The sequence below is a fragment of the Scatophagus argus genome, chromosome 16 (assembly GCF_020382885.2).
Source record: "Scatophagus argus isolate fScaArg1 chromosome 16, fScaArg1.pri, whole genome shotgun sequence".
NCBI classification, from domain to species: Eukaryota; Metazoa; Chordata; class Actinopteri; family Scatophagidae; genus Scatophagus; species Scatophagus argus.
In genome coordinates, this window is record NC_058508.1 from 16,046,971 (window position 1) to 16,058,920 (window position 11,950).

The following is an 11,950-nucleotide window of genomic DNA, read 5'->3' on the forward strand; positions in this document are numbered from 1 at the left end:
ATAGTTATGACAACATGGAGCTGGCGAGAGAAAGTTTAGGTAGAAGGGAAAGTTCAAGTATGTTTTAGGATTTGGGAAGTCTGACCAACTCACTGATCCACATCTGTATGACTTGATTGTCACAGACTTTGCTTGAGTATTTGATGGGTGAAGAAGTTGTTCCTTTATCTCACTGTCAGTAAAGAGAGAGGGATCCTATCTTGACAGACTCGAGATGTCAGCCAGGCATGCAGAAATGCATTTCACTGGATTTGACCTGAATGTCAAAGTTGTGGGTCAGAGATACAGTTTTGTGTCACCCAGAAAAGCAAGAATTTGAGCTTTCTTCAAGCGGACCATGGGAAGGTGGGAAGCAAAACATGCATGTGCTTTCCCTGAGATCCTGTTTCCAAGGAGGAGGTGGTCGTTGTTCTTGTCTAAATTGAGGTCAGGAGATCAGCGTCGGTTCAGTATCCCAGTTTGAAGCCCGACTGATGCTTTTAAAATGCTTTCATAACAGTTCTTTACCTGTAGACCTTAAATGTGTAGAGTCGTTCTTGGGACAGTTGAGAAACTATGTAACTTGAAGGCACGCAGCCATGAAAGCAGATGCTCGCTGTGCTAAAACAGAAATGTTTCTGCACCTTTTTGTTTGTAGAGGAGAAAAGAAGTTAAGCCAGACTCATTACTGTAATGAGTGGTGGAAGATTCAATTTAAGCTTTTAAAATATGACCTCAGTACTTGCCAAATCACACCGTGAGCAGAAATGGCAAAGGGAGGAAAAGGTGTTGGAAAACAGGGAAAAAAGAGTTGAGTAAGCTTCCTAGAGGGAGTTGCACTAGCAATTAATAGAATGGAAGAAAGAGTAAAGTAAAAGAGAGAGAGTTCATCAGAAAACTGTTTCTATCACTTCCATTTATCTGCTTCCTTTTGTTCCTTTTAAACAAAATTTCTTTGACAGCAAGAGGAACAGATGAGCTTTAAGGCAGATGACCCCCATGCTTATCTGAATTCGGTGTTTTTAACTTTCCACATACGTACAGTAATACAGCGTGTGACACATGACTGCATGTTTGTGCAGGTGTTGAGGAACATGGTGCACTGTGCCGACCTGAGCAATCCCACGAAACCCCTGGCGGTGTATCGACAGTGGACGGAGAGAATCATGGAGGAGTTCTTCAGGCAGGGAGACAAGGAGAGGGAGCGAGGGATGGAGATCAGTCCCATGTGTGATAAGCACACTGCATCTGTGGAAAAGAGCCAGGTACGTGAAATATACAAGCATATATGGATGTGATTCTGTGCACAACTGGATGAGTGTTAATGCTGTAGGTGGGGTGATAACTACAGTGGGGAGAGTGATCTGTCATCTCTGATCACAGCAGTCATCCTCATACATTTTTAATGCCGGTTTGTAGGGAGTGAAATGACACCACTGTGCCAGCTTATATGATGTCAGTCATACTCCTTTTCTTCTGGATACAGGTGGGCTTTATTGACTACATTGTTCACCCGCTGTGGGAGACATGGGGGGACCTTGTGCATCCTGATGCCCAGGATATCTTAGACACTCTGGAGGACAACAGGGACTGGTACCAGAGCACTATCCCACAGAGCCCCTCGCCACCTCCCGTGGGCCAAGATAAGGATCTAAACGCCTGCACGGACAAGTTTCAGTTTGAGCTCACCCTCGAAGACAGCTGTGAGAGAGGACACAGAGACGTGGGTGACAAGCTTACGCCAAACCACGTTGCACAGGACTGCAATCAGGGGGAGGAAGATGAGGAGGAGGAGGAGGGCAAAAAAGCGGAGGACATAATGGCAGAGGAAGAAAATGAGGACATAATAGAAGAGGAAGATGAGGTGGCAATGGAGGAAGAGGAGGTGGAGGAGGAACAGGAGGAGGAAGAACTGAAAGCTCAGCTGGAAGTGAGATCCGAAAAGGAGAGACTTTCTGACACAAGTCCTGTAGAGGAAGAGGAAGATTCTTCTTCACAAGCTGAAGATACATGAGTTCTGCTCCTGTATCTCCCTCGTCACTTGCACACATTATCTTGCTCATCCTTTCAATGGCCAAACCAAGAACAAATAAGACTGCATTGACAATACAGACCTTTAAATATATTTTTCAAAAAGGGAATAAATAAAAATCGCTTAAAGAGAAGGTAATTACACAGCAACTGTAGATTTGGAGTGGCAACGAGTCTTTCGACTGACTTCACAACGAACTTTAGTCTAAGATGGATTTGGGAGAGCGTTAACGACGGGGACTGAAGACAACGTAGCACTCTGGGACTGGAATGCACACACATAAACACACATAAAGTGACACACACAATCACATTGTAGGAGTAAGTCATGTACAGTACACTGATGCAATGTGTTTATGCATAGGCATCAGTCACGCAGTATAATTGGAGTCTAAATGTACCATGAAATGACCCACTAACACACACACACACACACACACACACACTTGACTGTATGTTTTTATGTGTGCATTTGCATGAGGGACATTGATCAGTAATGAATCTCTTTGGAAAAAGCCATCTCTTAATGGAGTATTAACTAGTGTTCGGTCAGTATTAGTAATTCATGTTCGTTAGAACCTCAACAGAAACTGTTCTCCTCAGAAAAGCTACACATCCAAGTGACTTTTTTTTCCATTTCTGTCGGAAAGAAAAATAAGAAAATCCACAGAGTTGGACGAGGAGGAAAGAGGAAGATATCGAAGGAAAGGAAAGATGCTGCGATGAAGGGACCACCGGGTCCCATTCCCCTTTTCCCTTTACGAGGAGAGTGCTACTGGTGCAAGATGGCTCTGTGCCTTTCTGAAACACCAGCTTCCTGAATGGAGCTGTCGTGAAGCAATGCATTGTGGGACAGGAGTGTCTGATTTTGTTATCATTTTGATTGTCTCTTGTTAAAGATCTCTCTTTACTGTTCATGGTATTGTGGTGTGTATCTCACCCGTACAGTTTCTGTGGTGATATGTTTTAAGCTGTAAGTCTTCCTTTGTTGCTCTTCTGGTGATATAATAACTCAGAACTTTAGACGCAGAGCAATCACTACCACCACCACAACCGCCAGTGGACTCCAGCTTATATTTTTTCTTATTATGATGATTTTTTTTCTTAAACTTTCTGAGAATAAGCCATGTGATGCTTTGAAGCATATGTTTTGCCTATTTTCTATTTAACAGTTGCTAAATATGTTGAAAGGATAGAGAATAATTTCATCAGCAGAACAAATTTTCACTCGCCATCTCAACCCCACTTGCACTGTGTGTTAATGTCTCCTCATTCACAACAATTCTCACCAAAGTAAAGGATGAGAAACTTCGGCAGGTGAAGTAATTTGAAGGAACGGATGGATATGAAAATCAGGGAAGCAGAATGTCAGGGGAAAGAACCGCGACTTGGCCTAAAGATGGTCTTGGCAGTCCCTAATCATCCTTATTATGTTTGATGCTTTTTTGCCTTAATGTCAGATGCAGGATTCATACCTGCCAGTATGTAGATTTATAAGATATATAATAGATATCCTAGTATATTTATATCACGTCTGTATGCTTATTTCTGTGAGTATCAGTGTGTCTATACACAATGTATCCAGCATTGCATTTGGAGGGAAAAGGGAAACATTGCTGCCAGTCCGTCGTTATGTTGCTGCTGTGCTCAGACCAACTTAAAGAATGTGTTGTTTTTTTAATCAGGATGGTGAAATGACTATCTCATAGCTACCTAGAGACACGCAGACGAAATAAGGATTGAGACTGAAGCTTTTGCAGCTCATGAGAATGAATAAGGATGTCCTTACTCTGAATATGTCGACTCCTTGTCACGATGGAGTCGATGCGCGAGTGTTTGTTTGTGCGGCTTTTGTGTTGTCATGAGTAAGCAAGTGAGTAACAGCAAGAGCGGGCAGGATGCTAAAGATGTTGTCACGTGTTATTGTTCCGTCACTGGCATCAACGCATCTCGTCGAATGGTGTTTAGGATTCGATCAGCACAGCTTAAATAGGTCACAGTTTGTTTTGGTGTTTGTTTTTCACAGGGTAAAAAAAATAATTTAAAAAAAAGGACATGGGTGTTTTTTTGGGGGGGTGGGGGGAGAGATAAGACCAAGTTTCTGCAGGTCAGTAACTGAACTTATCTGAAGACGCCACAGCTCAGAGCAACAGAAGCCTGTGTGTTTGACCTGCTTTGCAGGACGGAGCAGAGCTGCTTGGCCACCACACAGGCTTTCATCTCGTGGAAATGGGAATCCAGGATTACTACTGCAGTTACTTAAACACAAGATTCCCGTATGCATCGGCCTTTTACTTTCAAGATGTTGCTTTGTTTTTGTGGCTTCTTGTTATGTCATAAGCTATAAAAACATTGATATTTAATTGCCATACAAACACAATACTGTAGCAATTGTTTCTTATTAAGAAAATTATTCAATTGATTGATTGCTGCCATTCTTTTTAAACAATGAAAAGAAAACCATGGGAAGTGTTTTCTTTGAACAGTTTGTGTACAGTTTATTTTTATATCATTCTGGTGGATGGTCTGGAAAATGAATCATGTGTCGGTGATATAGCTATAAGCATTATCACTCCTGTATATAATGTAATATTGGATTGTAAATTATAAATTTATCCAAGTCATAATGATTGACAAATAACCACTTGAGGTTGTTAAGTGAACCACTGAAGCACTGCAGGCCACATCACCACCTTTTCATTCTCTGACTATGTTTTTGATCACTTGTGCTAACATTCTGTCACATTTTTTAATTGTCCACATTTATTGTAAAAATCAGTTATCTTTGTACCAGCACTTTATTCCATCAGGTTTTGGGGCAGACAGCGTGTTTCAGGTAGTGTACAGTGTGTGCTGGTGGTTTGGTCATTGGCAGTCACCTATTGACTATATTCCATTGGGTCCAACCACAAACTTTCAATGTGCAGTAATCACCGTTAACCCCTTTTTCTAGAGGCATAAACAAACAAACTAGTCATTCTCAGTCCATGTGAGATTTATTTGACTGATTAAGTCAAATGAAAGATGATGTACTCGCATAAGATGTGATTATACTAAAAGGAAAAAAAATGTGTCCTTATCTAACTTGGCCATTTTTAGTACGATGATCACCTCTGTTTCTTAGTAACTTTAATCACAAGCCTGATAGCCTAAATGTCCGTCCAATGGTGGCCTAACTTTCTGGTTCCCATTGGACTGCTGTCAGGTTACTTTGTTGCAGACTAACTCCCTCTGTGAATAATTCTCTGGGCTTTAATTCATGTGTTTGTCACAAGTAAGAAAGATTATTCAAGGGAAAAAACAACATGAAATGATTGTAATATTTGTAAATGATCTTGCTGTAATGTGTAAAATGTGTCCAAGTTATTTTTTATTATATTATTTTTATGAAAGTTTTTCCTCTTAACAGAGCTGAGGTGTCATTTTGTGAATAAATGCATTTAATAAGCAAACATCTATATATAAAACAATATGAAAGTATATCAGTATATTTTTCTTTTATTTCACTGTTCGGTACTGTAAAGTGTGTTAAAAATTCAAATAAAGTAAGATTTTTATATTAAATACAAGACCATTCTTGTGCTTGCTGTTATTGTTAATAATTATCTCATTAGTAGTATATGGTTGATCATTATTTCAAGATAGGTCTACATTCACATGCACACATCTTGTTTTTAACACTGGACCTCTCTGTGGTACAAGATTAAAACTTTATGTTAAATCTGGCACAGAAACTATCATATTCATTTTGGGCTTTATTTGCTTGTTTCCTTTTCACTACAGTATGTGCCTTTTAGCTCACACTTCAACAGTAAACACTAACACTTTAATGTGGCTGACTCTAGCATGAGATGGCTGCATCCTCAAAAATACCCAGAGTTCTCTACTTCAGTTGGGTGTCATGCTCTCCACCAATCACATCAGGAAATCAAAGCGTCAACCAATCACGATGAAACAAGGCAGAGAGGGGTGGTGATATACGCACGCGCATTGTCTTTACGGAACTAGGCGGTGTATTGACCCAAGTACCACAGGTAATGATTAGCTATTAGCTTGTTCTAAGAAGAAATCATTATTTCGTCTTCATCTGTTTTATCAATATATTATATCCTGCAGGTATTGCGATGTTGTAACGACAGACTTGTAATTGTTTTTTTTTTGCACTAACGTGCTCGTTTTTGATTTACTTTTAGCGAAAGCTCTAGTTAAATTCGATGGGTAGCATTCATTTGTTAGCTCTCGGCTAACTAACTGAAGACGTTTTATTCTGTCCAAAATACGCAAGAAAATGAATACATACTTGATTTTATAGTTATTTACAAGGGTTAAGGTTAGCGTTATCGTGCTTGTATTGACATATTTATATTTGCTAACGTGTTTCCCTGCATTAATCTGCTTATCTTGTGTGATTGACGGATGGTTCCGGGTTGCAGCTGAAATTCTGACCCAGAGTGGCGCTGCACCATCATGATGTCCTGCCAGTACCTCCTCCTCCTCCTCCGCCTGCTGCTGCTGAGTGTTGTAGTCTCAGCGGTGGAAGTCCAACGTCCTCGGGGTGTCCCCTTGTCAAGTGAGCGTTTATGAGTTAATTGCAACTAATAAGTCGGATTCATGACAATGGATAGATAGATACTTTATTGATCCCAAGGGAAATTCAATGATAGCAGTGTATTTTGCGTAAGGGTAAAAATGAACAGTCGGTTCTCTCTAGTTTTGAAGCTGTCATGGCACTGACTCATTTCTTCTGTTCTCCCTAAAAAAAAGAACGGCAGTTCTATGAAGAAGGCAAACCTTTCACTTGCCTGGATGGCTCCCACACTATTCCATTTGACAGAGTGAATGATGACTACTGTGACTGTAAGGATGGCTCTGATGAACCAGGTGCGTATTTCCTTAATGCTTCTGTACTCCTGTCCAGTGTAAATTTTTTTTTCCCTCAGTGCACTGAGTTAATCATCAATGCAAAGGTGATCTGCTTAGTCAGTGCAGTTGTGGCTTTGCCAGGTCATAGCAACAGTGAGCACCTGTTTTGTATATTTAATAACACATTTATTTACAGGCACTGCTGCTTGTCCCAATGGCAACTTCCACTGCACCAATGCAGGTTTCCGACCAGCCTTCATCCCTTCCTCTCGCGTCAATGACGGAATCTGCGGTATGAATTTTAAACTATGCTGACAGTTTCTTTTCAGATGTGTTGTATGGGCAGGAATTTGTTTAATGTCTGTGTTTCCTATACAGACTGCTGTGACACAACCGATGAGTACAACAGTGGTGCTGTCTGTCAGAACACCTGCAGGTAATAACTTATGTACAGTTTACAGTCTAAGCCAGATTTTTACACAGAGCCAATACATGTGCTTGTGCATGCATCGAGTTTCCAGAAGATGTTAAATATTTTGTTTTCGTTGATTATTTTATTATTTCATGTGCGACTTGCAGGGAGTTGGGGCGCAAAGAGAGGGAGAGTCTGCAGAAGATGGCAGAGATTGCTAAGGAGGGCTTTCTGCTTAAACAACAACTTATCCACGAGGCCAAGAAGGGCTTAGAGGACAAGAAGGTGTGAATAACATGAAACCTTTTTTATTTGTTTGAGATATCAACTATTATATATCTATCTGTGTCACCTATGGTTTGTTTATAGGCAGAAAAACCAAAAGAAATAGTAAATTTTGAGTACATCCTATTCAGTCCTAATTTTAGGGTAACAAAAGATGCAAGTCTTTCAAGTTGACAGTGAGATTATTATTCCCTGCTGCCTTTGTGAATGGAGTAAATGTTAAGCATTGTACAGACACCCATAAATTTCCTGGGACTGTAGGGCTTGTTTAGTTAAATGTATTATTTTACTTTCTCAACAGTCTAAACTTGGAGAGGTTCAGGTAAGTAAGAAGGATCTGGAAGAGAAGGTGGAGGCTTTAAGAACTGTAAAGGAGACTGCAGAGCAGCCAGAGAAAGAAGCTAAAGAGCGCCATCTGAAGGCCTGGGAAGGTAAATTGAAATGTGAAATTATATCACCATCTACTCTATGTGCAGTGTCACATTATTTATTATCACTTTTTCTGATCAAGACTAAGTTGTCTGGATGTTGCATAATTTACTAGCAGTACTACAAGAAACCTGAGAGACTTCTGTCCTGAAGTTAAAATTTAAAACATATAGTAAGGCTGTATAGAAGATATTGCTGATAACTCAACAAAAGGTGACATTTTATTTTTGTTTCAGATGAAAAGGCTGCCATTCGCATGGAGAAGGACAAGGCTAGAATGGCTGAGGTGTTTCTTGAGCTGGATGTTGATGCAGATGGTTTGTAAGTATCAGCACTCTCCAGAACTGTTAGCACATGTAATGGTGGTGTTTTGAAACATACCTGGGAAAACTTGAAGAGCAAAGTTTTAAAAAATTAGGTCAAAGAATAAGTGCAGCATCTGGAAATCTGGAACCATATTTATTTAAAGTTTTCATGTTGCACCGTACCTTATTTATCGAGAGCCCAAATGACTGCCCCACTCAGACTTGAAACTGAATGATGTCTTTCTGTTTGTCTCAGCGTCTCAGCAGCTGAACTTCTGTCCCATCCTGAACTTGACCCAGATGCAGAGAGTTCATTCATAGAAACAGAGGCTCAGGTAATTGTCCTCTTTTTCTGACTTTACTGCTGTATACAAATACTGCTGTTAAAGTGTAGTTATCATTAAATAGAAGCATTTGTAAAAGAATGTCACACTTGTCTTAAGGTGTTGAACATGTTAAAAAGTCATCTTTTGCTTTGTATAGGGACTGTTGGGAGGAGTGGACAAAGTGGACACGGTAGCATTTGAGTCTGTTTGGAATAACATCAAAGAAAAATATATGTCAGAGGTAAGAAGCTACTTATTCTTTTAGTAAACTCCATGTGTGGAAAACCTGTGCTCTAAGTTTGTATCTTTCTTGTCATTAGGCCAACGCAGACACCCCATCACCGGTGGAGACTCCACTGGAGGAGACAAGGGAACCAGTCCCTGACAATGACTCTGAGCAGTACCCTGAAGATGACATCCCAGAGGAAGACGAGGAGGATGATGAAGATGATGAAGACGATGACCCAGATGAGGGAGACTATAAAGTAAGCCCACAGAGTTTCTCCATCAAACTTATGCTGGATGACTCTCAAGTTTATTCTAGTGAGTCACTCTGATCTGTATTTGATAAGTAGAGCCCTCCTACGATGCAGAGTCAAGACAAGAAGGATGACGATGATGAGGGGACTATGCCACCCTACGACCAACAAACGCAGGACCTCATTGATGGTATGTGTGTGTATAAAACTGAGTGACTCAGCCAGCTTTCAGCTATGAGTGAGTCACACTGTAAAATACTAGAGGAAAAGCTCAGATGATGTGACTGCATACCTATTAGTTTGAATTTTAATGTGCTAACTTTAAACTCATCGTCCTGGTAGCGCAAATAAATTATCACAAGGACAAAGCCATTTATTGAACAGCTGCATTGCTTTTGTATGACTGAGATGAACAGGAAGACATAATTCGCACAAACATTTTTGGATGAGTAGATGTGAGCACATGTAGGTGTATCTGTATGGGTTTTGGACTAAATTAACTTTCAGCGTTTTATTTGTTTCCCAGCTGCTCAGAAAGCCAGGGATGACTTCAGTGAGGCTGAGCGAGCTCTCCGAGAAGTGGATGATCAGATCAGGTAAATGACGAAGAATGCGAATATTAAGAAGCTTGGTGCAGTCAGTGTAGTCTAACTTTCGACAGCTTCAGTATATGATTTTGTTGCATAGTCAGTGTGGTGTTAGTTGAAGACAAACTTGACAATTAGGATTTGCATTTCGTTTGCAGGAACCTTGAGAAAGAAATCTCCTTTGACTTTGGACCCGGTGCTGAGTTCGCCTACCTCTATAGCCAGTGTTATGAGCTGACTACTGGCGAGTATGTGCATATTCTGACTTTGAAAAAAAATGCTCTGTAATTAATAATAATAATAGTTATTATTATTGTATAAGTTCCTGCTTGAAAGACGAGGTTCATCTTCTGTTTTTAGGTATATCTACAGGCTATGTCCATTCAACAGAGTATCCCAGAAGCCCAAGTATGGTGGGTCAGAAACTAACCTGGGGTAAGAGAGCATCTGTTGTGTTTTAACTGTACTTTGCACCGTTGTTGTGTCCACATTTGGCTCATTATGTGCTTTTCATTTTTTGTGCTCTGTAGAACATGGGGGAAATGGGCAGGTCCTGAGGATAATGTCTACTCTGTGATGAAGTATGAACATGGAACAGGGTGCTGGCAGGGCCCTAACAGATCCACCACGGTGAGTCTAAACCCTGATTTATTTTTTTTTTTTAATTTATTGATTTATTATTTTTTTTAAACCCCATTAATGTTTATCATTGGTCAAAGCACAGGAAATAGATATTTTTTGTTTTTCAGGTGAAGTTAACGTGTGGAAAGGAGACTGTTGTGACATCTACCTCAGAGCCTAGTCGATGCGAATACCTGATGGAGTTCATCACCCCAGCTGTCTGCCACGAGCCTCCAGCCCTGGATTTACACGAGCACGAGCATCAGGAGCTCTAGATGCATTTGATTTGTGAGTAACCCAAAGTTTTCTATGTTAGTTGGCAAACCTTCAGAATTAACTGGTGCAGTTTTACACCGTATTGTGCGGGTCACTTACCTGAGTGGGATCTTAACTAGGTCCTCCATTTGTGCCAAAGAGAGGGGTAGAAGAACCATCGTTACAGGGAAAAAATAAACTGCACCTACAGTGAACAACTCTTCACTCTTTCTAAATGGTGCTAACTCAAGCTAAATAAAAATGAGTGGCAGTGTGAAGGTTTAGAGGTTCAACATTTTGTTGCGAAGAAAATCCCCTGTGCAGTTACAGCCTCCCTTTAGAAGAAGAGCAGGACACCAGCAAGAGCAAGGTAATGACAACTTCATTTAGGTTCACTGTAGTTAGGTTAATAGAGGATTAAGATTTAATGAATGATAAAAATTTAATTATGCAGTAGTATATTGTTCCTGGATATATTATCAATAAACTGACCAAGATATAAATGATGTATTCACTTTCCTTATTGGTTCAGTATTGCATCCACCCTTAACATACAGACATTTTAACCTTTAACTTATTCAGAGGTTTACCCCTCACTGAGGCTGTTTGTCTTATAAGGTGTAGCTTCCCTTGGTATAATCAAGAATTATAAAAAAGCTTCTATAATCAAACCTTTCAAATATATTTATACTTCAAGCTATTGTTTTTTTCCTCTCGTATTTTTAATGATGGATGGTGATATTGTAGGCGGCATGATGAACTAAGCCGTAGCTGTAGATGAGTTTAGGTCCCTCGAAGTGAGTGTGGAGGTGAGAGGGTTTGGGACAACAGAATCACATGTTTTTGTTGTTTTTTTTGTTTTTTTGCTTTTTTTACTGTGCTGTGGCACAGTTAACAACAACACAGCCTCTTATCCAAATGTGTGTGTACTGTCCCCAAAATCACGTAAGAAGCAGGTACATCATTGGTGTAAAATTTCCAGTCTCCAGAAATGAAACCTACAGGGATTAAAAGCAACTAATTCCCCTTCCCTTTTAACAAATAGGAGGTCATGACTTAAGCAGACAAGCTGTTGAAGTACGTGTATGCACTCACTCTTGCAGGTTGTTCTCGAGGGACCACAGTTACTGCAGCAACATGAAGTTTCCATGCCGTGAGCGGCAGCACCTTGTTGTCAATTAACAATCAAGAATAAACGATGGAAATTCCAATGAGTAGTTATCTTGTCTACGCATCCAGTTTCCACTGCTTCCTGGCTTGTTGTTTCTCTCGTTTGTGTCAAATGTAGTGATTCCATTGTTTTCAAATAAAGTTACTTTTATCATATGCCAAACTTGTGTTCATTGCATTCATTTTTATAGCCATTTTGTGAAAACTG

At 40.1% G+C, this 11,950-nt stretch overlaps 2 protein-coding genes across 5 annotated transcripts in view; both read left to right on the forward strand.

Moving 5' to 3' along the window:
* Nucleotides 1–4,536, forward strand: part of pde4a (phosphodiesterase 4A, cAMP-specific) — a 45,505-nt gene extending 40,969 nt beyond the window's left edge. For all 3 annotated transcript variants that reach the window (XM_046414043.1, XM_046414044.1, XM_046414045.1), the window contains 2 exons: nt 1,062–1,244; nt 1,466–4,536. In XM_046414043.1, coding sequence (XP_046269999.1) covers nt 1,062–1,244; nt 1,466–1,993 — 711 coding nt within the window. In that variant the 3' untranslated portion in view covers nt 1,994–4,536. The remainder of the gene's footprint in view (nt 1–1,061; nt 1,245–1,465) is intronic.
* A 1,401-nt stretch (nt 4,537–5,937) lies between these two features.
* Nucleotides 5,938–11,905, forward strand: prkcsh (protein kinase C substrate 80K-H). Of its 2 annotated transcripts, none has more exons than XM_046414047.1 (18): nt 5,938–6,044; nt 6,444–6,580; nt 6,775–6,891; nt 7,070–7,165; nt 7,252–7,309; nt 7,453–7,570; nt 7,872–8,001; nt 8,236–8,320; nt 8,561–8,639; nt 8,788–8,871; nt 8,951–9,115; nt 9,206–9,299; nt 9,636–9,705; nt 9,855–9,944; nt 10,057–10,131; nt 10,227–10,326; nt 10,446–10,605; nt 11,676–11,905. In XM_046414047.1, exons 2-17 carry the CDS (start codon nt 6,478–6,480, stop codon nt 10,590–10,592), a joined length of 1,611 nt encoding a protein of 536 aa, XP_046270003.1. In that variant the 5' UTR covers nt 5,938–6,044; nt 6,444–6,477; the 3' UTR covers nt 10,593–10,605; nt 11,676–11,905. The 2 variants fall into 2 exon arrangements, with proteins under 2 accessions (XP_046270003.1, XP_046270002.1); XM_046414046.1 differs by having other exon boundaries at nt 5,977–6,126.
* The last annotated feature ends 45 nt before the right edge of the window (nt 11,906–11,950 follow it).

Excerpts from the sequence above, each read along its gene's own strand:
- prkcsh (XM_046414047.1), top strand. The coding sequence starts at position 6,478 with ATGATGTCCTGCCAGTACCTCCTCCTCCTCCTCCGCCTGCTGCTGCTG. Across the intron at positions 7,571-7,871 it reads AGGGCTTAGAGGACAAGAAG|TCTAAACTTGGAGAGGTTCA; the intron begins GTGTGAATAACA and ends CTTTCTCAACAG. Across the intron at positions 8,002-8,235 it reads CCATCTGAAGGCCTGGGAAG|ATGAAAAGGCTGCCATTCGC; the intron begins GTAAATTGAAAT and ends TTTTTGTTTCAG.